This window comes from Sander lucioperca, chromosome 7 (genome assembly GCF_008315115.2).
Source record: "Sander lucioperca isolate FBNREF2018 chromosome 7, SLUC_FBN_1.2, whole genome shotgun sequence".
Taxonomy (NCBI): domain Eukaryota; kingdom Metazoa; phylum Chordata; class Actinopteri; order Perciformes; family Percidae; genus Sander; species Sander lucioperca.
The window spans coordinates 1,393,633-1,416,234 of record NC_050179.1 but is presented as its reverse complement, the minus strand read 5'-3'; the positions used below and the strand labels follow the sequence as shown (position 1 = coordinate 1,416,234).

General features: G+C 42.6%; 2 protein-coding genes across 9 annotated transcripts in view; both read left to right on the top strand.

Moving 5' to 3' along the window:
• Positions 1 to 16,119, top strand: part of hipk2 (homeodomain interacting protein kinase 2) — a 74,093-nt gene extending 57,974 nt beyond the window's left edge. The window contains exons 7-15 of one of the 4 annotated variants that reach the window (XM_031283358.2): positions 2 to 164; positions 2,734 to 2,863; positions 3,554 to 3,675; positions 6,704 to 6,834; positions 7,774 to 7,956; positions 8,131 to 8,454; positions 9,059 to 9,303; positions 9,433 to 9,581; positions 9,955 to 16,119. In XM_031283358.2, the coding sequence (XP_031139218.1) occupies positions 2 to 164; positions 2,734 to 2,863; positions 3,554 to 3,675; positions 6,704 to 6,834; positions 7,774 to 7,956; positions 8,131 to 8,454; positions 9,059 to 9,303; positions 9,433 to 9,581; positions 9,955 to 10,419 (1,912 nt within the window). In that variant the 3' untranslated portion in view covers positions 10,420 to 16,119. Of the gene's footprint in view, position 1; positions 165 to 2,637; positions 2,864 to 3,553; positions 3,676 to 6,703; positions 6,835 to 7,773; positions 7,957 to 8,130; positions 8,455 to 9,058; positions 9,304 to 9,432; positions 9,582 to 9,954 lie in introns of all 4 variants that reach the window. The other 3 variants (XM_031283356.2, XM_031283357.2, XM_031283355.2) reach the window with 3 other exon arrangements.
• Positions 16,120 to 18,127: 2,008 nt separating this feature from the next.
• si:ch211-1e14.1 (UPF0606 protein KIAA1549) overlaps positions 18,128 to 22,602 on the top strand; it is a 51,110-nt gene continuing 46,635 nt past the window's right edge. For all 5 annotated transcript variants that reach the window (XM_031282907.2, XM_036003164.1, XM_036003162.1 and 2 more), the window contains exons 1-2: positions 18,128 to 18,329; positions 19,356 to 19,646. In XM_031282907.2, coding sequence (XP_031138767.1) covers positions 19,514 to 19,646 — 133 coding nt within the window. In that variant the 5' untranslated portion in view covers positions 18,128 to 18,329; positions 19,356 to 19,513. The remainder of the gene's footprint in view (positions 18,330 to 19,355; positions 19,647 to 22,602) is intronic.

The following is a 22,602-nucleotide window of genomic DNA, read 5'->3' as shown; positions in this document are numbered from 1 at the left end:
GTGTCAAGTCGTGCTTCCAAAACATGGAGATCTGTAAGCGTCGTGTCAACATGTACGACACAGTCAACCAGAGCAAGACGCCGTTCATCACCCACGTGGCCCCCAGCACTTCCACCAACCTCACCATGACTTTCAACAACCAGCTGAACACTGTGCACAGCCAGGTAAAACTCAGACAACAGACAGTCATCAGTATGTTGTATGTGCATGTTGCCGTCCTCAAAATCCCTTCGCTTCGGAAAACGAACTTAGAGCTGGCAAGCGACATGCTGAAAAGTTTGAAAGAAAGTTTGGATCGTGCAACAAGGCAGGCCTGTTTGGTTCTTTTGGGGAATGATTGTAAAGATTTACAAAAAATATGTTTACGGCATTTAGTATCCAACTGGGACGTTTTGGGACCGATTGGTGGGGATTTGCGATGGACGAAATCCATGCGGCGATTCACTGGTAAAAGCAAATTACGTTTTAACCATGTATCCAGCTAATTTAAATAGCTATATTGTCTGAACAGTTAACTTCATTTAATATTGTGTATGGCGTTTTCTTTTGCGCGGTGCAAATGTTCCACCAAAACAAGAGACTTTTTGCAGAGCCACCGTCGCTGCATCCGGATCTTGGCGCTGTGGACATCTGGAAATGCGAGACTAGGCAACCACTGTTTGATAGAGTTTGTCAGATGCAAGTATGTCAACTATTTCAGCTATAGTTTACAACATTTCCTTTGAAAAAAAATGAAAAGAAATGCAGCGTAGAATAGATGTGGAATATTAATCACGGCGAGCTGAAACCGTCAAGCAACAATACAAACAATGCATCTTGCTTACATACTAGTCAAATGCTATCTTAACCAACTAATCATATTTTAAACGCCCAACTGTCAGTAGTTTAACAGCTCAGCAGCCCATGAGCGGCTGTTTGTCTCTTTGTTCTATTTCTTTCTGTCCATTCTTCCCATCTGAATACATGTTTCCATGCTTACTTGCCTGCCTTTCTTGGTGCATGTATATCTGTCCGCCTGCATTTCTGTCTCTGCCCCAGGTCCTGTGGGATTGTCACAAAGTGCTGATTACACACATGACAAGCCCCACTTCCTGCTAGCCTTGCATTCTGGGGCTTTCAGGCCTTAAGAATCCCTTTACCAGGCATCCTCTCTTTTTCCCTCCTCTCACTCCTGTCCTCTTCTGTCTTCTCCTCTTTCCTTCCTTTTCCCGGGGTTGAGCCTGTGGTGCTTTACCGCTTCATTCCCGTGCGGGCTTTGAATCGAAACTGCTGACTTTTGGCTTATGCCGGAATCACCGAGCGCCGTGTTGCAAGGTTTTCCAGATTGTGCTTAGCTACAACTCCTGCTCTCCCCCCCCCACCCCTCTCTTTAGTAAACAGTTCTTTATCACCAACTATATTGAGCCAGCTCACACTGTGTAGCATGCAACAAAAACCCCATCTTGCTGTGATTTAAATGGATTAACATTCCCTCAGCTTGTCTTTTTCTGCGGCTGGTTCTCAGGGCATATAGACAGACTTAAGTTAGTGATTTATTCAGCTTGATTCATTTGCAAGGCTGGAATGCATCTTTGGCTTGTATTTTTGCTGCTTCCGTGCTTGTTTATGATGAATGCCACAGTGCCATATTGATTATGTTCTCTCCCCTGTTGTTCATCGAACACGCTAAAGAGAGCAAATGAAAAATGAAAGTGCAGTCTCTGGATTTCCCTCCACCCTTATGTACGCTTAATAAAAGGGCTAAAATTAGACTGTGTCTGGTGGAGCAAATTATACTTAAGCTGAGCAAACGGTGTCTCTTAAAAGCATTTGTTTGTATCTAGGATGCTCCCAGGCTGTCTGTAGTATTCCAAATGTCTTATTAATGGTTAAGACATGCTGAAGTTACCTAAGCTTACATAATTCTAGAATGACTGTTGGCTGTGAAATATTACTCCTGTCAGGCATATTGATTTGGAGGCTAGATAGTGAAGCTGTGATATGAAATGTCAAGTTTTGCTGTAGCTCATTATATTGGCTCATTATGATTCTGTAACATTTAAATTTAGACAGTCTTATAATATGATATGATCTCCCTATGACTTGAAGACTCTTCATTTAAGCGGGCATAATAAGGGAGATGTTTATGTTGCTGTGTTTTTTGTCTAAATTGTGTACTGAGACATATAATAAACTCATTTTCAGTATATTGTCACCAGCAGCACATTATTATAGTCAAAAGAAGTAAATGATCAAAATCTTAGTCTAAATGTGCTCCGGTGGCATTTTGCTTGTTGTTTATTCTAAGAATTGTAGCATTGATTGTATCTCTCCTCACATTCTTTCCTCTCTCTAATTAATCAAATCAACAGTCCGCATATTTTAAAGACACATTCAAATCAGTTGTCCAATTTCCTTATTCTTCCATCGGCTCTCATCAATGATGAATGCCTCGCCATCCATCTTATCTTGATCCGGTGCTTGTTTTGCATCTTTATGTGTGCATTGTTTTGTTAGAATATTGTTATCTTTCTGTTTGTTTTTTTACCATGCCTGCTGTTCAACCCTCCCTCCTCCTCGGAGAACTTCCACTTCCCTGTTATTCCCATCAGTACGTCCACTCTCATGATTTTTATTTTGGTCCCATCATTCCTTTAGGCCACCAACCTGGTTCCCTCCTCCACCAACAATGCCACCCTTTCCTTTACAAGTCCTGATGTCTCCATACTAAACTACCAATCTGCACTCTACCAGCCCTCTGCTGCCTCCATGGCAGCTGTGGCCCAGAGGAGCATGCCCCTGCAGCCGGGGGCTCCTCAGCTCTGCGCTGCCCGGCCCGACCCCTTCCAGCAGGCGCTCATCGTCTGCCAACCTGGCTTCCAAGGTAAGAAGGTCTGACCAGTCAGTGTGCATTAGTGTGAATAGATAGAGGTGGATTTTTGCTCGTCTGTGCAAAACATCAGATCCCAGCCATGAGCACCTGCACTAGAACTGGCCATGATATGAGGATTATACTAAAAAACAGCATTTACCTGGTGCCATACATACAGCATTGGAGTTGCTTTTAGTTCGTTCTCTGTGTGCACAGACTGTCCTCTTTTGCTGGCTTTTTGTCATTTTATTTTACAGCTTTAGCCTTGCACCCCACAGGTAGAGTCAGTCGTTCCATACAAACAGTGATTCAATGTTAACTTGATGAGGCAATTAATCATTTTAAGAAAATTGAGGCTTGTTTGTCTCCTCTGTTTTTGCACTGGGAGGGCTCTAAGGCATTATTCGGTTTGTTTATTTATTCTTTTTATGGAATGGGTGTTAAAGAAATCCATTATTAGAAACGGTTTGCATACTATTACCATGACTACTGTTTTTGTTTTCCCAAGTACTGTTGCTATGTTCGAACACCGCGGAAGGGTTTTGACATCTATTGAATGCACATAAATCAGTGTGCAAAAAACACGTTACGTGATCTCTTGCATGCCCTCTGATTTTTTTGCAGACGGCACGACGCTGTTTGTAAAGTGTTTCTTTACTTATTTGTTGACATATGCTGTACATGTGCTTTATTTGTGCACAGGGCTGCAGGCGTCCCCTTCCAAGCATACCAGTTACTCTGTGCGGATGGAGAATGCTGTTCCCATAGTGACGCAGGCCCCTGGTGGCCAGCCTCTGCAGATCCAACCTGGCCTGCTTACACAGGTAGGAAGAGTATCACAGAGAAGCAACTAATAGAGTTTTTTGGCTCTGTCAGACTTGGAACTGCTCACACTCAAAGGAAGCTCTCTCCATCCTTTTTTTCATAAGCCTTCACTAAGAATAGTATCTGTCGATGGAGGCTGGAAATCACTCAATGTTCCTGACCCTGCCCCTGCTGGCAGCTGTTTTTTTCCTGAGCGCATTCAGGCCAAGCTCTCCTGTGCATTGCTCCCTGCCTCTCTCTCTCTCTCTCTATATCTCCTTCCTCTTACTCTCTCCCCCTCGCTCGCTCTCTCTACTGTCCCCCTCTCCTGGAGGCTGAGGGAGGCTGCCACGGTCTGATCCACACAAAGGCAGGAGCCTTTCACACAGAGTAGGCCTTCACTGGAGCCTGTACAGTGGAGTTGGAGCTTTAGCTGCTAATGTACAGTTGTTGGAAGTAACAGAGAGTGACTGTGCATCACTTTCTCTTCACACTCTCACACACACACACACACACACACACACACACACACACAGACTGTCGACCACTTCCATCACCACACTACCTTTTTCCCTATAGAAATTTCCATGAAGGCTTTAAATATCCCTGTGAATCCAGGGAGTTTGAAGCTCTCCCTTATCTCCAGTTAATCATGCAGTAGGCAGGCAGACAGACAGCAAAGCTCTGTGTGTGTGTGTGTGTGTGTGTGTGTGTGTGTGTGTGTGTGTGTGTGTGTGTGTGTGTGTGTGTGTGTATATATATATATATGTGTGCGCGCCTGTGTTTCTATGGTGGGTTAATCTGTCAGATACCAAATGGTGATTAGCTCCAGGGCTGCTTCCAAGTCAGGCGCTCCAAATTACAGGCCTCAGAGGATCCTGGGAGGTCAGGGGAAGCTTGTATGAGGCTCTGCATGACCAGAAAAATTCACAACATCACCACCATCCATGGATATGATGGATCTATCAGAGAGAGACAATAAATTAAAACATTGATTTGTCATTAAAGAAAATGTAAATGACATGACCTGTTAATATCAAGTGTGGATCACACATTGCTGCCATGCTCTGCAGGTATTCACCTCTGTCTGCGCATGTTAAATAAAGACAGGCAATAGTTAACACAAGCAGATGGTTTATATAGGCCAGCACACCTAATAACTGGGTGTGTGGTGTGTGTGTGTGCGTGTTTATTACTTTACGGTGGGAGGTCTTACAGACTCAGCGGAGTCCTTTTTACCTCTTGGTTGCATTCTCCCCATCTGCGCCTTCACCCACTATCTGCTCTCTGTTGCCCATGCACCCTTTTCCCACCTCGGACCCATGCAAGTTTAGCCCCGAGCTCCCTGGGTGTGCAGAGAGGGGGCAGAGTGAAGGAGGCTCTAAGCAGGGAGGCAGGGAAACCAGCAGGACCTTTATCTAGAGCAGGAATGCAGAAAATGTGGAAACAATTGGGGAGTGAGAGCTGGGGCTTTCAAAGCCCTGAGGTGACAAAGGGTTTTCACCCAGGGAGTGTAGGTCGAGGTGGGAGGCGATGGGCTGCTGATAGTGATGGTGTACTCTGAGAAGAAAGAAAAGGCCTCTTAACTGGGTTACCATTTCAGGGCAGACAGGCTGGTTACACAACGCAGACGCCTAGTGAGAGAGGCATGTAGAGTGCCAGGAATGGAGATAGACTGAGCAGGAGGAGGAGAAGCAGGAGATGGATGGATGTATTACAGTCTCTTAATGGCATGTTGATAAAAGGCCTTGGATGTGGTCTGAGATGTAAAGACCATCTCCAGCTCCAGAATGTTCCATTAGAGATGTCAGTTATCAGTGCACAGACAAGGCAGCGCTGCTGGCCTGCAGATACCCCCAGCAACACCTCAACCACAGGCTGGCTGGTTTGGACTTTGCAACCTGCTTCAGACAAAAACAATTCAACTTCGACAAGTCTGCAGCCAGAATATGGAACAGAACAGCTACATTGTGTCGGAATATAATGGAAACAGACAAGTGCAAAGCAAATATGTGATTACAAAGATTTAGGTTAAGATAAAGTTAAAAGATAAATGTAGTGTATGCACAGATTATCTGCTTTGCATTTTGAATGGTGCCTCTCTTTCTCTCTCTCTCTCTCTCTCTTTCTCTCTCTCTCTCTCTCTCTCTCTCTCTCTCTCTCTCTCTCTCTCTCTCTCTGTCTTTCTTTTCCTTTATTTAAACATGTGTGCTGCAGCACACACTGATGGCAAATAGATGTGCAAATGGTATTAAAGGAACAATTCATTAGCCCTGACATTAAAGTGCTAATCAATAGAACGGCATTAAACTATTAGGGTTACACACACTGTAACACACAGTAACACACAAACAAGCTCGGGCATGCATGAACGCACACTCATCTTGGCACATCTTGGGGCATATTATGCTCGATTCTCCTCCTGTTCTGCATCAGAAATACAAAGTAGCCTCTTTCACAGCAGCATGAATAGGCCTACAAATTTAATTAGAACATAGGTTGATTTGACTCAAGTCAAATACATAATCACACTAACACGCAGACACACACACACACACACACACACACACACACACACACACACACACACACACACACACACACACACACACATACTCATATGCATGCAGACAAAGAAAGGAGCTTCTGTACATCTTTATTAAGTCCTGGTCTTATCTCTTTTGTCGATGGATGTCTCCTCAAAGCTGGCGGAGTTCATTTTGCATGCCGAGTAGCTGGTTTAAACCAGCTGTTACGCACTTTTGAAAAGATACTGTCATTTATCACAACACCCTGAAACTAATCAGCCAAGTACAATGAGGTCCCTTTGTTCGTGCATTTATAATGTTCAAATTAAAAGACGCATAAAAAAACTTGCAGTCCCATGACAGACTTCATAAAACAAATGAATGAATTTCATAGTTTGTATGTTTTGTTACATGGCAACTGACTGTTTTTCTGTATCTACTGTCCCTTTCTTTTCAATCTCCACTCCTCCTCTTCTCCACCCTCTTTGTCTATCCCCCACTCTGTGTTCTCCTACCTCAGCAGGCCTGGCCCAGCGGCACCCAGCAGATCCTGCTTCCTCCAGCCTGGCAGCAGCTCACCCACACCTCAGTCCAGCATGCCACTGTCATCCCCGACTCCATGAGCAGCACGCAGCCTCTTGCCAACTGGAGGTGAACACTGCTTTCTTTCTTTTAACTGCACCCAGCCAGTCTTTTATTGACGTATGAATATTATAGCCGACAGTGGCCGACATCTTCTCATGATAAATAAATCTAATAGGTTGACATGTGTCACTTTAAAACTTGAAAAATAAAGCACTTTGCTAAAATCAAGTTTATACACATACAGTCAGGGGCAAGCCTGTAGGTCAGGTCAGATAAATTGATTTCAAAGGCCAGCAGCGGTTTTATGGCTTTTATAGGTCAGGATGTGCTATAGGTAGATGGTATGGCATAAGACTGATTGACCGAGGAGCCTGTACCTCCCTGACAGCTTGTCCTTTATTGTCAATGAATCACAGTCCCCACGTGAACAATTTACCATAGGTAGACGGGATATATGTACATGTAGAGACATATTGTCTAGTATAGCCTGTCACTGTGATGACTCGATATGTGGATGGAAAGATGGGAGAAGGCGATCTGCAGGGAGATAAGGAGGATGCAGGTATATATTTGTATGCGAAGGACTTCTGGGGCCATGTATGCACAGATTCATTCGGAGCTGTCCATCTGTGTCCCACCTTCCCGTCTCTCCCTCCCTTTCTGTCCAGTGGCAGCTCTGTCGTCCTCAGAGAGACGATTGGGAAAGTGTCGCACTTCCTCTGCAGAGCTATCGCTCCGCAGCTGCTGGTGTCAGCTCCTCTGCCCTCCCTCTTTGCTCTCTCCCTCACTTGTTCCCTCTCCTCCTTTCGTCCTCTTTAGAAAGGTTAGCTGCTGCCACCCGCTGGCTTCTGTGGGAAAAACTTCTCCTGTCTTTCTTTTTTTTCTCACCAATGTTGGGTTTGATTATCCTGATGTATAAATGTATTTTTCCCGCATTTCATGCTTTGCTACTGCACTTGCAGGTTTCTTATTGTTGTAGTAACATAAAACTATGTTATGTTACAGGAATTCCCATCCTCATGGCAGCCATTATAATCCCATCATGCAGCAGCCAGCCTTGTTGGCTGGACACGTTACGCTCCCATCCAACCAGGCGCTTAATGTGGGAGTGGCACACGTTATGAGGCAGCCCTCAACCAATAACAACTCCTCTTCCAAAAAGAACAAACAGCACCAGATGTCTGCCAGGTACTCTGACACTCATATGACTCATAATACTGTACTTCATCCTACTGGCAGCTAAAGACCATCACAAACAGAACATGAGGTCTCACAGCTTTTGATTTTGATCTCCAGCATCTGTGTATTTTACCCTCTACTGTATGTGACACTTACCTTCTTCTCTATCTTTTTTTTTGTAAGGAACATGTCAGCCTACGAGGTGTCGTCCTCTCAGGCGGTGCTGTCTCCGCAGCGCTCCAAGCGGGTGAAGGAGAACACGCCTCCACGTTGCGCTGTGCTACAGAACAGCTCGGCAACCAACTGCCCGCCCCCGCAGGGCTGCGTGGGCGGCGGGTGGGGGGCTAGCGAAGCAGAGCAGGCTTCCAGCACCACCCGCGACCATCAGCACCAGCACCACGTCCCCAGACAGACCATCATCATCCCCGACACGCCCAGCCCTGCAGTCAGCATCATCACCATCAGCAGTGACACAGATGAGGAAGATGACCACAAACAAAACAACAGGTCAGATTAATGTGGTTCTATTTCGTGCAGTTGATACAGGCTGAGAAGTTTGATTATCACTGGGATTACCAGTGCTTGTCACTGCTTTGATTTAGCAGGATAGAGACATTTTTTCACCTTTACCAGCTCAACTAAGAGGCCAGCTTTCTGTAATCTTTTTTCGTATGTTTCAGTGATTACATATTGTTACAAGTTGTGTATGATATAAGGCATTTTCAATGACATTTATCTGTTTCTAGTATCATGATGACTGTGGCAGTGGTATTTTGCGACCATTGATCAAATCAATTGTATAAGCATACAGTCGCCTGACAACAGAAAAGAAAATATATGCCATAGACAACTCTTGTATGCTGTCACATGCTGTACTGAAACACAAAGTAACCAATCACAGAGTACGAAGAAAAAGAATTGTGAGATTTATACAGTGAAAAAAAAAGTCAGAAGTGTGTTTTTGACAAACATTGTATACTTGGCTACAGCACACAGTATACAATTAAAGAGAGGATGTAAAATCTGATTACATTTTACCAATAAGTATACCTAGGTCACTGGAGTTGATTTCTCAGTAACGTTCCTCTCTGGTCCCCTTCTCTTCCTTCAGTTCATCGTCAAAGCAGAGGAAGAATGTCATCAGTTGCGTGACGGTCCACGATTCACCCGACTCCGACTGTTCCAGCAACAACAGCCCCTACAGTGTGGAGCCCAGACACCCGAACAACAACAGCTACGACACAAAGACCACCATCCTGGACAACTACAACAACGGGAATCCCCGCACCATCATCATTCCCCCTCTTAAAACCCAGAGCAGTGAGGTCCCGAATGAGTGTGAGCGCCTGATGTCAGGTGAAGGACTGTGAAAGATGCTTTCCTCACCTGAAACACATTTTCATGCATAAGATAGTAACCATTACGTTGTTATGTATTATAGTAACTGCTTCCCAATTAACCAAACGTGTATCCTCTCCTATGCAGATGCAATGAATTATCAGAATACAGCTTACAAGTTCAAATCCTCCAATGGAGTGGTGTCTGGCAATAATCACCTACAAGGGGGCGTGTCCTACCGACAGCAGCGATCAGGGCCACACCCCCTCCAGCAGCAGCCTCTCAATCTCAGCCAGGTATGGTGAAACGTGGCTTATCACTATCAGCGTGCGATTATGTGTGTATGAAACCTTGAATCTTTTAGGATCAGGTTTTAGAGGAATTGTATATATTGCATATAGTGTATTACCTATTTAGCTTATTTTGGGAAATACGCTTTTTCATGTTCTGTGAGATGAGAAGATCGATACCACCCTCATGTCTGTATGGTAAATCGGAAGCTACCACTAGCAGCCAGTTAGCTTAGCTTAGCACAGAGACTAGAACGTGGGGGAAACAGGTAGCACAGGTGGCTCTGTCCAAGGTTAGAAAAGAGAAATATGACAATGATATTGATCCTCAAAAGTTTTAAATATCCTCATTCAGCCCTTTTATCATCTCCTCTTCCAGGCCCAGCAGCACATGGTAGCCGAGCGAAATGGTCATCGACGCCAGCAGGCCTACATCACCCCAACCATCGCCACTCAGGCCCCGTACTCCTTCCATCACAATAGCCCCTCTCACACGGGCAATGTCCACCCGCACCTGGCTGCCACACACCTACCCAGCCAGCCCCACCTCTACACCTACACAGCCCCTGCTGCTCTGGGCTCCACCGGCACCGTGGCCCACCTGGTGGCGTCACAGGGCTCGGCGCGCCACCACGCAGTCCAGCACGGAAGCTACCCACCAAGCATCGTCCACCAGGTCCCAGTCAGCATGGGCCACCGCGTGCTGCCCTCACCCACCTTGCACCACAGCCAGTACCAGGCCCAGTTTGCCCACCAGGCCTACATCAGCGCTTCACCCGCCTCCACTGTCTACACTGGATACCCGCTGAGCCCCACTAAGGTCAACCAGTACCCTTACCTCTAGAGAAGACACTGACTGACACTGGAGAGCCTGAGCCAGCACTGCTGCTGCTGCTGCTGCCCCGAAACTCAACCGCCCTGAACACCGTCGACATCCTAAAACATCCTCTCCTCGACCTCAGACATAGACAGAGACAGAGGAACATGCAATCCTCATGAAACTGTCACGTATAACTTGAAGATATAATGACAGAGAGAGAAAGAAAAAAGAGATTCACAGCCTCTCTAGAAGGGAAAGATGGGGTTGAATTTCAGAGGGGTACAGTTGAAGATGTTTTTTTTTTTCAATTATTTTTTTTTTTCTTCTGAAAGGGCCAGTTTTTGCTTTTTTTCGTCTATTCTTCACTTTATGAGAAAAAGCAACGTCTCATTAGTTTTACAGGGAAGTTTGAAACAGGCCTTTCGGGACAGTGGAGGTTCTCTGGTTGGTTTTCTTTTATTTTCCCCTCTTAAATTTGGGAAGTGACTGTTGAACAGGGGTTACTGACTGGAAGTTTGGAATCCCAAGAGATTTGGGGAGAAGGTGAAATACGGAAACCTGCTGCTCTTCAAAGAAAAAAAAATATTGATGGCCTTGAACTGTCTTAATATTTCCAAATCATTCATGGTGTGGGGCGAACAGAGAGGCAACTCCCCACACTTCACCTTCTCCAGCCGAGGAGGCTTCTGGAAATATAACCAACAGAAGACAACAAACTTTTTAGTGTATTTATAGATATTTTTGTTCCTTTATGTTTCACCTTTATGATGATACTTCAGTTTTAGCTAGGTGTCTTAGCTGGGCCCCGTTCTTAGAATGTAGCAGTCTGCACCTGTTTGTTTTAAGAAGAAAACCTTTTTTTTCCTGATACCAATAGATTTATTTGTTCCTCTTTTTTTCAATGTGATTGCACAAAGTGGTTATTATAACATAGGCATGTACAACGTGATTGTCTGTGTGTGCTACTGTCAGCCATGCGTGTGTAGTCCACCTCCTTAAAACTCTCTTCAGTCTTTAGGTTTTAACCATTGTTCCCTCGTAGTGCCTTACATATACTATAACGACAGTTTACTTGGCTTGGATCCTGAAAGCCACAAGAGACTATAGCTATACTTAGAGACACGTTTCCCTGGTTTCACATCCTAGTCGGGGCAGTTGTAGCTCTCTTCCAGGTGTAGGCTCAGCCCTTGATGTATCTTGTTCTTGATGACAGCATACTATACATGATGAAGATTAATGTCAGAGTTGATATCACGCTGAGCTATTTTATTATGCGTGCATGAGATAACTTGCCTGGGGTACTTACCAAAGTCATAGATAAATTCTTGTTACAGTTTGCTCTGGATATTAATGTAAATATGAAAATGTACAGTATAGCTGTAGCTGTAAACCTTTATATGACAGTGGCACCCTAAATGTGGCTTTAGTTTGAAATATATTTGTTTTTGTTTTTTTTATAATCACACGAGGGAATTAATGCATCGTGATTAGGGAGCAGAGCTATCAGCTCAGTATTCATGTACAGGTAAAGAGTTACAGTACAATGTGTGAGACACAGTAGAGGTTGTTTTTCAAGGTTTAAAGCTAGTCCGAGAGAAGGGCCTGACAGAAAGTAATGGCTGCCGTGAGGGTGGTTCTGTGAGGCTAGGGATAGCCGGGCAGCAGAGAAGAGGCAGAGTATCGAGGGTTGTTTGAGAGAGATTCTGTGTAGGCACGAGTGAGGGAGCTGTTTGAAAGCGCAGGGTCAGTTTAGGTAGGGACTGTGGAGGGCAGGGTGAAACGCTCTATCTTAAATGGGATTAAAATGGTAGCAAGTTGGCACTGAGCAGGTTGATAGTAACACTGAGCCCGTGTGGTTGGTAGGAGCCGAAAGGTGGCGCTACCTTACCTGAATGCACACTTATAATTCTGACATGAATCCTTTTGTTGTCGTCATTTGTTGCTGGTGTCGTTGATTTCTCCAGCGAAGATAATTGGAAGTTATTTGTTGCGCTTGAGGTTTGAGGTAGCATCTCAGAGCTGCAAGAACAGAACAGAAGGGAAATGGCACAGCATACACCTGGAAGGGCACCATGTGGACCATTTGTTGCCACTGTCCATTTGTCTTCGAACCAGGTACACCACAGACATCGCCACGCCAGCCGAAACGGGATACCGGAACACTTAGAGAACCAATAGGGCTTTGTGTGTTTTGCTGCTTGATTTAAAGGACATCTTTTTTCTTTTTTTTTCTTCTTGTAGCCAATGATACAAATAATCTCCTCCGTTCATTTGTCCTCTTGAACGTAGGCACATCAGTACTGCTGGTGGTTTTAGTGAAAGCCTTCCCCTCTCATTCATGGTATGCCATAGTACTTGCATTTGAAGTGATTTATTATTATTTCTGTTTAACTTAACATCATCTTGAACTTTTTTTTTGACCTGGCTGTAGTACATGTTGTGTTTATTTTTTAGAGATTGTTGCAATAATTCTTGTGGATGTTTTATCAGAGTGTGTGTGTGTGTGTGTGTGTGTGTGTGTGTGTATTTTAAAAAAAAAAAATCCCTTGACGGGCCCCAGAGTGGTTTGTCATCCTGGTACTTTTTCCTGCCACAACTCTCCACTTCCCCGTCAGCTCCAGCATGCAAGCCTATGGTCCGGGTAGTTAAAGATGTGATTACATAGTACGTTGCTGGTTACACCATTCTTCTCTGTTCTGTTTTTGTCTTTTTTATTTTATTTGATCTACTTAATTTCCTCTAGGTCATTGGGGCCTAAGCACACACGCATAAGGGAGATGATTTTCCATTGAAATCTTTTGGCTTCTCTGTTATGAGACAGACTACTGAAACATTCCACTGTTTGAGGGAATTTGGCGTTGCCCATGCTACGCTGCTGTCCTGTCCCCTCTTCTGTCAGCATGGGGATAGCATTGTCACACTAGGACTTTTTTTTTTTTCCGCTCTTCCCACCAAAGAATTCAACAGATGGATCATGTACAGTTCAGCACAGCACAGTACAGTACAGTACAAGCAATCCCCCACAGCGTGGCTAGAGCAGACAGGCAATAACTGTTCTCATTTTGAAGTGCTTTTGAGGACATGTTGTTTTTACCCCCAAGCAAATGCATGTGTGCATATGATGTAGACAAGGAGGATTTAACATACTTAATGCATACGGCAGTCGTTAATTTGTTTAGAAGCTGGATGTTCAACTTTAAGAAGAGCTGCAGTCTGTTTTAAAAGCTTTTTTTGTTTTGCTTTCATGACTCCTCACACTGTTGTTGTTGTTGTTGGGTTTTTTCTTTTGTACATTGTTGATGTTGTAGCTTTATTGGTGTTGTATGAAAATGAATTGAATTTTACATTAGCGTGCCATGAAATAGAATTACCTGTAAAAATGGATTAATCAAAAATGTACCAACTATACCTTTAAAACCATGGTCACCCCGCACAAAATGAATGTAATACATGACCTGCGGCATCTGAAATGGCTTTAGATCTTTCTCAGTGGGTGACCATTTAATTTCTACACCGTTTGTGGCCATGCATGATGCAATAATTATACATCTGATCTCCAGCAAAATCCCATATGAGAGAAGTAATGTAAAATTACCACTATCCTCATGATTAGGGGGATATCAAATAATCGCTATACATTCTCAAATGAACATCCAATTAAGAGAAGCCCTGTATGCGCAACATTGTGGAAAATGACTTGATGTGTATGATTACCTTTGTCTATTACTCTGTTTCACATAGCCAATGTTTTGTGTTTTATAAAAAAGGGGAAGCAGAAATGTGAGCATTAACGTAGATCGAGTGACCTTACAATTACCAAAATGTGCTTAAGTAGAGTGTTACAATGTTTTGTGTTGTTAAGGTGAGCATAGCCTTCCCAGCTAGCGACTTTACTGTTAGAGTACTGCCTTCCAAATAACCAACGATACCTCCAAAGGTTTAAGGTGACATTTCAATTAGCGAAAAACTGAATAAGGCAGTGTCTCACTCTCTATGAAGCCTGGCATTCTCCTTTCAAATACACTCACACTTCCAGCTTTGCTCATGGTGTTACCGTGAATACTCCTCCTCCTCCTCCTCTTCCTCCTCCTGGAGCTTTTGGAACCACTGAGAAACATTCCTGAGACGCATAATGGCGCACAGTGCTACATTAGTCTTCAGACAAACTCCTCTAAGGTGACTTGGAGATCAGCGAGAAGTGAACAGACAACCTGCAACATCAACCCGTTCAGTATAAACCGTTCGGCAAATGACGCAGCCGCCTCCCAAAGTACAGAGGGGTTAGGAGCAGGTGTTAGGTGGATTCATCTTTAGCTGATGTACTCTCTGTCACCAGGGAATTCATAATCTAGCTCCACAAGCATTCTTAAAGCCTTTTTCGGATGAGAGTGTATGTTTTTGTTTGGTTTTTAACTTTTCATTAAGGAGATCTGCTCCTTTTGCTGGCTATTCCTTGGGGGAATTCAGGGTGAGGTGGTCAAGGTTTGATGCCATCACTGATAGAGGGTGTCAGGTGATTACAATGTATGTATTTAAGAACCAAAACTGATTGAAATACGATTGTTTTCCTACTATCTTGATGTATATTCTAATTTGTGTAAAACCAGGCTAGGATATAGCGTAATTTCTACATTAAATCCCCCTAATTGCGTTGTTGTTAGACCTTTGGTCCTACTTTCTACACTGAAAATGTAGCTTTTTTTCCCATTTTACTTTTCGAGACATTTCTAGCCAAAGATAGTTATTTTTGTGGTGTTAATAAATGGAATCTAGAAGTGGTAGAACAAAGCTACATTCAAAGTCAGATTTGTATGTTTACACTACAAAAATATGCATCTAAAGCTAGCGGTCATCTCAAAGTCACGATCCCTTTTAGTACATTCTCAAAATTGTCAATTAGAGAAGCTCAATTTCTGAAATAGCTACTTGCACAAGAATATTCATGCAAGTGGGTTATCGGTTTATTTACATTTTCTAAAGACCTAAGAGTGCATCAAACCCTGACCCCCTTTTGTGTCCATTGCTGTATGGTTTCTCAACGGTGTAAAATCTCATTCGTTGTCGATAAAGCTAATGTGTGCTGCAGTATTTCCTAGTATACTTCTCTGTTAATTGTCTTTTCTTATTTACTTTTGTTTATTGGGGTGTGATGTCACATTATTTCAATCTGTTGATGTTAGCGTTCTATGTATACCCTGTTCCTTAGCCTAATATTATTAAGTATGTTATGAGAATGGATATTTTACTGGCTTTATAGAATGTTTAAATAACTATAATAATGACAATAAGAAGAAGGATTAATTAAACCTCCTAACAAGGTGAGAACTTGCTACTAAGCGCTTGTGTTACCATTATGATGTTGTGTGCTTCTCTTAATCATTTTCGTTGTAGAAAAATGGAGTGAATTTATATTAGGCTTCGAAAAAAAACTAATGATAGCATTGTACATTTTACAGGAGGATTTTAACAGACAAACAGCTTCGTCAAATAGAAGAATATAGTTATTTTAATTGTCCTCTTTACTAACTGTAGGGTGAGAAGGGGCTCGCGTTGTGGTGAACTATGTTATAGCTTGTTATTCACTGTTACTTTTGATCATTTTTTCGGTCTCCGAGGTGAATCGAGTTATTAATGAGAATTTGTATGCTCACATATGCATATTGTATATGTGTAGAAATGTAATCACACTTTGTCTTGGATTTACATTAAACTGTTAAGTCACGGCACCAGTATCCTGTTTTCTACTGTGTTGTGTGTGTGTGTGTGTGTGTCCGTGTCCGTGCTTGTGCTATTTTGTGAGTTCTTGAGCATGGTAACTCTTTTATTGCATCAGAAAGGAAATAAAAATACACAACAATAAGCAAACATACTACATACACTATTACTCCAAAATGTCCAAATGTTCATTCAACCCTTGTGTTGTCCTCGGGTCAAATTTGACCCATTTTCACAGATTCCCACTCTACATTACGGCCAAGCATGCGCCCTTAAAATAGCATCTGAATAACGCGCCACTGACTTTAGACTAGGTTTTTCCTGGTCTGTGGCAGAATTGTTTTCTTAAACTGCAAAATAGCACTAGGGAACGTTTGCGCCGGGACACGCCTCCTCTTTTTGCTGAACCGCCCTTGGAGCGCAAGTTCATTCCCTAATTTACCGACGTGAGTCTGTGGAGGGAAAAGTCCGCTGTGCGTCGGGTGCAAAATAGGAATGATACATGCGTCGGTGTACAAAGTCAATTGCGCTGGGTGCAAGATAGGGCCCTGTGTGTTTTGTATGTCAAATAAAGTAATCAGACCTTCCAGAAAAATGCGGAGTTTTTTTGTGATTGTTGCGGGCAAAAATCCTTGATTACGCGGCACGTTTTCTTAAAAAATGCAATGGAATATGCGGGATATTTATGCGATGAAATTGCGGGAACTTGCAAAAATTGCGGGAACTTGCAAAAATTGCGGTTTCATCATAGCTTCATCGCGGAGTTTGCAGCTTTTCGATGATGTTCATGTCGCGTAATTACGTCACTTCATAACGTTCCCATGGCAACAGGGGAAAATGGCTGCTCTTGTGAGAAGTAAACGCAACATTTTTCAACTTTCTGCTAAGATAATGCGGGGGTTATGATATCATGCAAGCCCCGCATATTTTGCGCTGAAATCGGCAATTTATGCGGCGTATTTGAAAAAATGCGGCCCCAGCATAAATATGCGGATTTTGGCTGATTATGCATTGAATTATGCAATGCATAATCGCGTTTTTCTGGAGGGACTGACTAATAACTGTAACTAGCTATCAAATGTGGTGGGGTAAAAAGTGCAATGCAATATTTTCCTCTGGAATGCACGGGAGTAGAAATAAAGTAGCATAAACTGATAATAAACTCAAGTGAAGTAGAAGTACATCAAAATTGTACCTAAATACAGTGTTGCACTATTCCACCACGGACGAAATCTCTGGCAGCTATTTTATACCAATTTATTATGTCGTATTTTGAAAAGAGAGATCAACATTTTAGGATTTTATTTTCCATGATACTATGGCACACACAATACCAGCTAAATGTTCAGGAGGACATCATTGAAAGCCAAACTGATCTAGAATCAGCAACATTAATATTAGTATACCACTAGGTGGCGGTGCACACCAAAATGTTGACGTCTATAAACTGGCACTGACGTGATTAGGGTATGCTGATCTGCTGATCATCTCCATTTATTTTCAACCACAAAACCTTGCTAAGCACAATGGTTAAAGCATGCACCAAGGGGGCCTATCTCAAGCCGTGCAAGCTCTTTGGAATTTACTTCCAGATTGAAATTATGCATTACGATAAAAAGTGTGTATCCTGGTTGAGTCTTGTCAGAAACTTAAACGTGCTTATAAATGTTGATGGAATTGTAAATTGACAGGCACAGGAGCTTACCAACCAAAATGAATCCTTGCAGAAAAATAGACGGTGCCAGGTTGATAACTCTTTCTTTCAGCATGCCTATAGGTACCGTTAAACTCCATTTAGCCAATAAAAGGCTGACATTGATCTATAAATGCATGGCTATAAAGCCTAAACGCATGAAGCAACGTTGCCGTGGAAGCCGCAGACGCCAATCAGTGAGAACCAACCTAATGTTTAAAACCCACTTTGACAGAAATGAGCTGCAGCCAATGACAGCCGGTTTCGATAAATAAGAAACTAATCAGATCAGTCAGGGGGCGGGACTAACCCAATCCTCAGGACGAGAGAAGGTAACTGTTACCGAAAGAGTGTCAGATCATGAAAGCCAGCTACCAGCTCGTGCACATTACGTTTACACTGAAATAACTTCAAACGCAGGCAGGTAGTTGCGTGAAGGTTAGTGACGAAGCCTCATTTTATTTCATCCAAGGATATTTCTCGTAACCCAGACAAAGGAATTGATAGAGTTGGAGCTTCCTTTTTGGTAAGTCTGAATGCGCAGCTATGAACAGGCTGACAGGAATGGCTGGGTGAAAGGAGAAAAAAAAATCCTGTTATCTGTGCACTCAAAGCTAGCGTTGGGCAATATAACCAAAGTATGTATAGCTAACCCGTTTGTAGCATTTTGCTGCGACTCTCAAATGAGGGATGTAACCTGCTTTGTCTAGCCTCACGAAGAGCCACATGACCGTTAAAGTAACGGGACGGGATGTAGGACAAGAGACTGTACAGTATCATGACGAGAGCCTGTGAGAGAGCGACTGAAAGCTATATAGCCATTCAGCCGGGGGATGAAGCCAGTCCTGGTCCTATGTGCGGTCCTCTTTTCACCACGTTAAACGGTTATCCGCCTATGTAGAGTTAGTTAGGTTGTTTAATGGGATAATAATTCCTCATAAATGAGGACATTACATTGTGTGTATTTGACTAATGTTATTAACGTTACATTATAATAGCCTGTTGGCCATATGCATGACATGTTTCTTTCACAATGTAAAAACAACCCCCCAAATTGTATGTATTTTAACATGTTTATTATTATTATTATTATTATTATTATTATTATTATTATTATTATTATTATTATTATTACATTTTATTCTACTTCTGTGGAGAGATACCTATTATAATTATTTTCTTTTCAAATCCATAACAAATATAATTTTAGAATCCAAAAAATTAAACTACGATTAACTTTTTTTGTTTATGAAAGGTGCACTGCATAGGTTAAGCAAAAATTAGGCAATGGCCTAAAATCAAATTAACAATTTATTTTCAATTTCAGAAGAATTAGCCTATCTTTTTCCAACTGACCCATCTGTCCCTGTTTTTATTGTTGTGTGCTTTAAAAATGTAACCCTAATCAAATAGAATTAGAGCGTGTGCTTATTATTTGTACTTCAGTTTATCAGTGGTTGTTTCCAGTTAGTGGCTGATTAATGAATTGATGTTTGTAGTAAGAGAAAATGGGGTTGCTTTGTTTTGACTGTTGCTCTTTTGTTTTCAACAGCCATTCTTCATTGCGAGCACGTGTTATGGAAGGAGGGCCATAAACTAAAGGATACCAAGCCAGGCAGCCTGAAATAAAACCAAACCTTGATTATCTCTTTGGAATGAATCTTCTCTTCTTAACTGGATGAAATGCCTTGACCTTACCCCCGCCGTACCATGGCAGGTTTAGTCTCCCCTGTGGGTTTGGTGGTGATGCTCAAGGCTCTTATGCATGCCCATGGCCAGCGTGCAGTGTTTCTTGGGATGACGGTGTTGGTAATAGTGATCGCAGCTGACTCACCTGTTGCAGGTAAGAGAACACCTTTCGCCGACTTGCACAACACGATCCCCTAATTTGTACCTTATGTTATAACTGACACAGTACAGTATCTTGTAAACATTCAGTTAGCTTTTAAGCATTGACACCAAGTTCAGTTCAAGTTGCACTTGTAAGGTGATGCGTGCAAACCATGCATGTGCAGATCCACAGCCACTTCATACTAAAGATGGCTTCTCAGTGTCTTATACCATTTGCCTGATGAAGGTCTAGAACTGAAACGTTGCCATTCAATTTATCCTTGCAAGTTAGACAGTGTGCAGGTGTTTCTTTGCAACTTTTGACATACTTAACCCTCTCCTACGCACCTGTCTCATGTAATAGATGTGCATAGTACAGGCACATTTTTCTGTTCCAAACCAAAAATAACTATAGAGATCATTTTGAAGGACAAAAATACCCATTATTGTTTCTAATTGTAGTATAAGAGGTGGCAATCAACAAATGTAAAAAAAAAAATAGTGAATATGTTATTTGTGTATTTGTGGAACAGTTAGGTCCATATATTGTGTGTGTGTGTGTGTGTGTGTGTGTGTGTGTGTGTGTGTGTGTGTGTGTGTGTGTGTGTGTGTGTGTGTGTGTGTGTGTGTGTGTGTGTGTGCTTGTTTTACTATATTGGTGGGGTCCAAAAACTGGGGAATACAGTATACTTGTGGGGCCTGCACAGCCTTGTGGGGCCCAAAATGCTGGACCCCACAAGGTTAAAGGGCTGTTTGAGGGTTAAGACTTGGTTTTAGGATTAGGGTTAGAATTAGGTTATGGTTAGGGTGAGGGTAAGGGTTAAGGTTAGGTATTTAGTTGTGATGGTTAAGGTTAGGGTAAGGGGCTAGGGAATGCATTATGTCAATGACGGGTCCCCACAAAGATAGTGAAACAAACGGTAGTGTGTGTGTGTGTGTGTGTGTGTGTGTGTGTGTGTGTGTGTGTGTGTGTGTGCGTGCGTGCGTGCGTGCGTGCGTGCGTGCGTGCGTGCGTGTGTGTGTGTGTGTGTGTGTGTGTGTGTGTGTGTGTGTGTGTGTGTCCTAATCAAGATGTGAGTCTTGATGGATTAGTTTCTGGTTTCTCTTGTCCTGAGGATTGGGTTAGAGAGAAATTAGAAGCTTACAGCCATCTATCTATTCTCTATACAGCTTCTCGGGGTAGCGGCACATTGCCTACATTTTTTTTACTGTCCTATATATTTTTTTTCTTTAATCTTTATTTAATTTGTGTAGGTTTGCCAAGCATGAATGCTTATTTTCAGCAATATCCGACACAGCTACACACGGTCATATCTAGGAGATGCTTAGTCCAACCGCAGTCTTGTTTGTGGGTCACTCAGCAGCTGCACTGGAGCAGTTGGGTTTATCATGTGCCTTGCTCAAGGCCAACTCAACAAGCGACCTTCCGGTTGTAAGCTCGCTGTCTTGACCTTCGGTTTCATTTCACGGTGTTACCAGCTCTTCTACTTAAAGCTTGTCATCCCCTCAATACAAAGAAATTATGTGATAGATGATATATAGAAGCCCGAATAGTGCAACTGCTTCTGTTTGTTCTTAGTTTAGTTTATAGAGTTTGAAGCACAAAAGTCTTTCTCTAGGAGTTTAACTCAGCAGACACTAATTCTGGATTTACACAAGAGGTGAAGAGGCTCTATCCCTACAGCACACAGACTGTAAAGTTAAACCAGTTTCCAGTAATGAGATCAACTTGATAGGGGTTTTCCCCGGGCTTACTTTTATAGATATTGACATGATCCCGCCAACAACCCTCCCCCTACACATTGCCCAGTGAAAAGAACATGTTTTAAAAGCAGCCAAAAACTTGTAAAAAAAAATTATATTATGTTGTAATAGGATTATGTAGTACATGCCAGGGCAAAAGCCTTGTGCAGGAATCAGGAATTAGTCAATCTTAAACACTTCTGATGAACACCTTCATGCTCAGCTTTTTTTAATTTGATGAACAGTAACGTGGACTGCCAACTGTCTTCAGTTGAATGCATTTGTGAAGCCCTCATGAGAGAGCCCGAGTCATATTTCAGATTTTGTCAGACTAGTTAGCTGGTGTAGACAAAGTACAGTTAAACCATACTGTAAACAATTGAAAAAGAATGCATAAAGTGGGAAGTTTTGATATTTTTTGCATATAGTATAATTCTTCCTGCGGCCGGTTAGCTCAGTTGGTGGATCGGGCGCACATATGTAGAGGTTTGTTCCTTGACGCAGAAGGTCCAGCGTTCAAGTCCGAGCTGTGGCAGTTTCCTGCATGTCTTCCCCCCCCCTCTCTCTCTCTCTCTCTCTCTCTCTCTCTCCCCTTTCATATTTCAGCTTTCCTATCCAATAAAGGCAGAAATGCCCAAAACTAATCTTAAAAAAAAAATAGTATAATTCTTCCTGATTCCAGCATTTTGCTATTGCTCATCATGCTCAATCAGTTGTGTGCTTTTCCGGTGATGGCAGAGCGTTACTGCGCAGCCTCCAACTGAGAGAGACGACGTAGATGTGACGTGAGCAACCTGTCTGAAAGTTGTAAGTCTTCTGGTAGCTGTGCCAAGAGAAATCTCAATCATTCCCAATCTAGCAGAGACGGAGAGCGTAGGTATATGTAAGGAGATAACATAGGCACAGGCTAATTATTGCTAACTAAAATGCTAGTTAACATTAGTAATTACACTTAAACAGCTAATGTGAGACGAAACTGCCTGCGAGCTTCTCCTGTACTATACGGTAATTCCTCTACTGTGCGACAGTAAGTCGCGTGGTTATGACACAATCGTTAGCCTATTTTTACCAAAACGTCTGCTACGGAGCCATAACGTGAGATACAAGGTAATGGAGCCTTTTATACATTGTTGTGTTTCTTTAGAAATAAACAATGGACAAATAGAGTCTTTAAACGCTTCAGTTGTAAAATTATTCGCTGTCAAAGTGGCGCCAAAATGAATGGC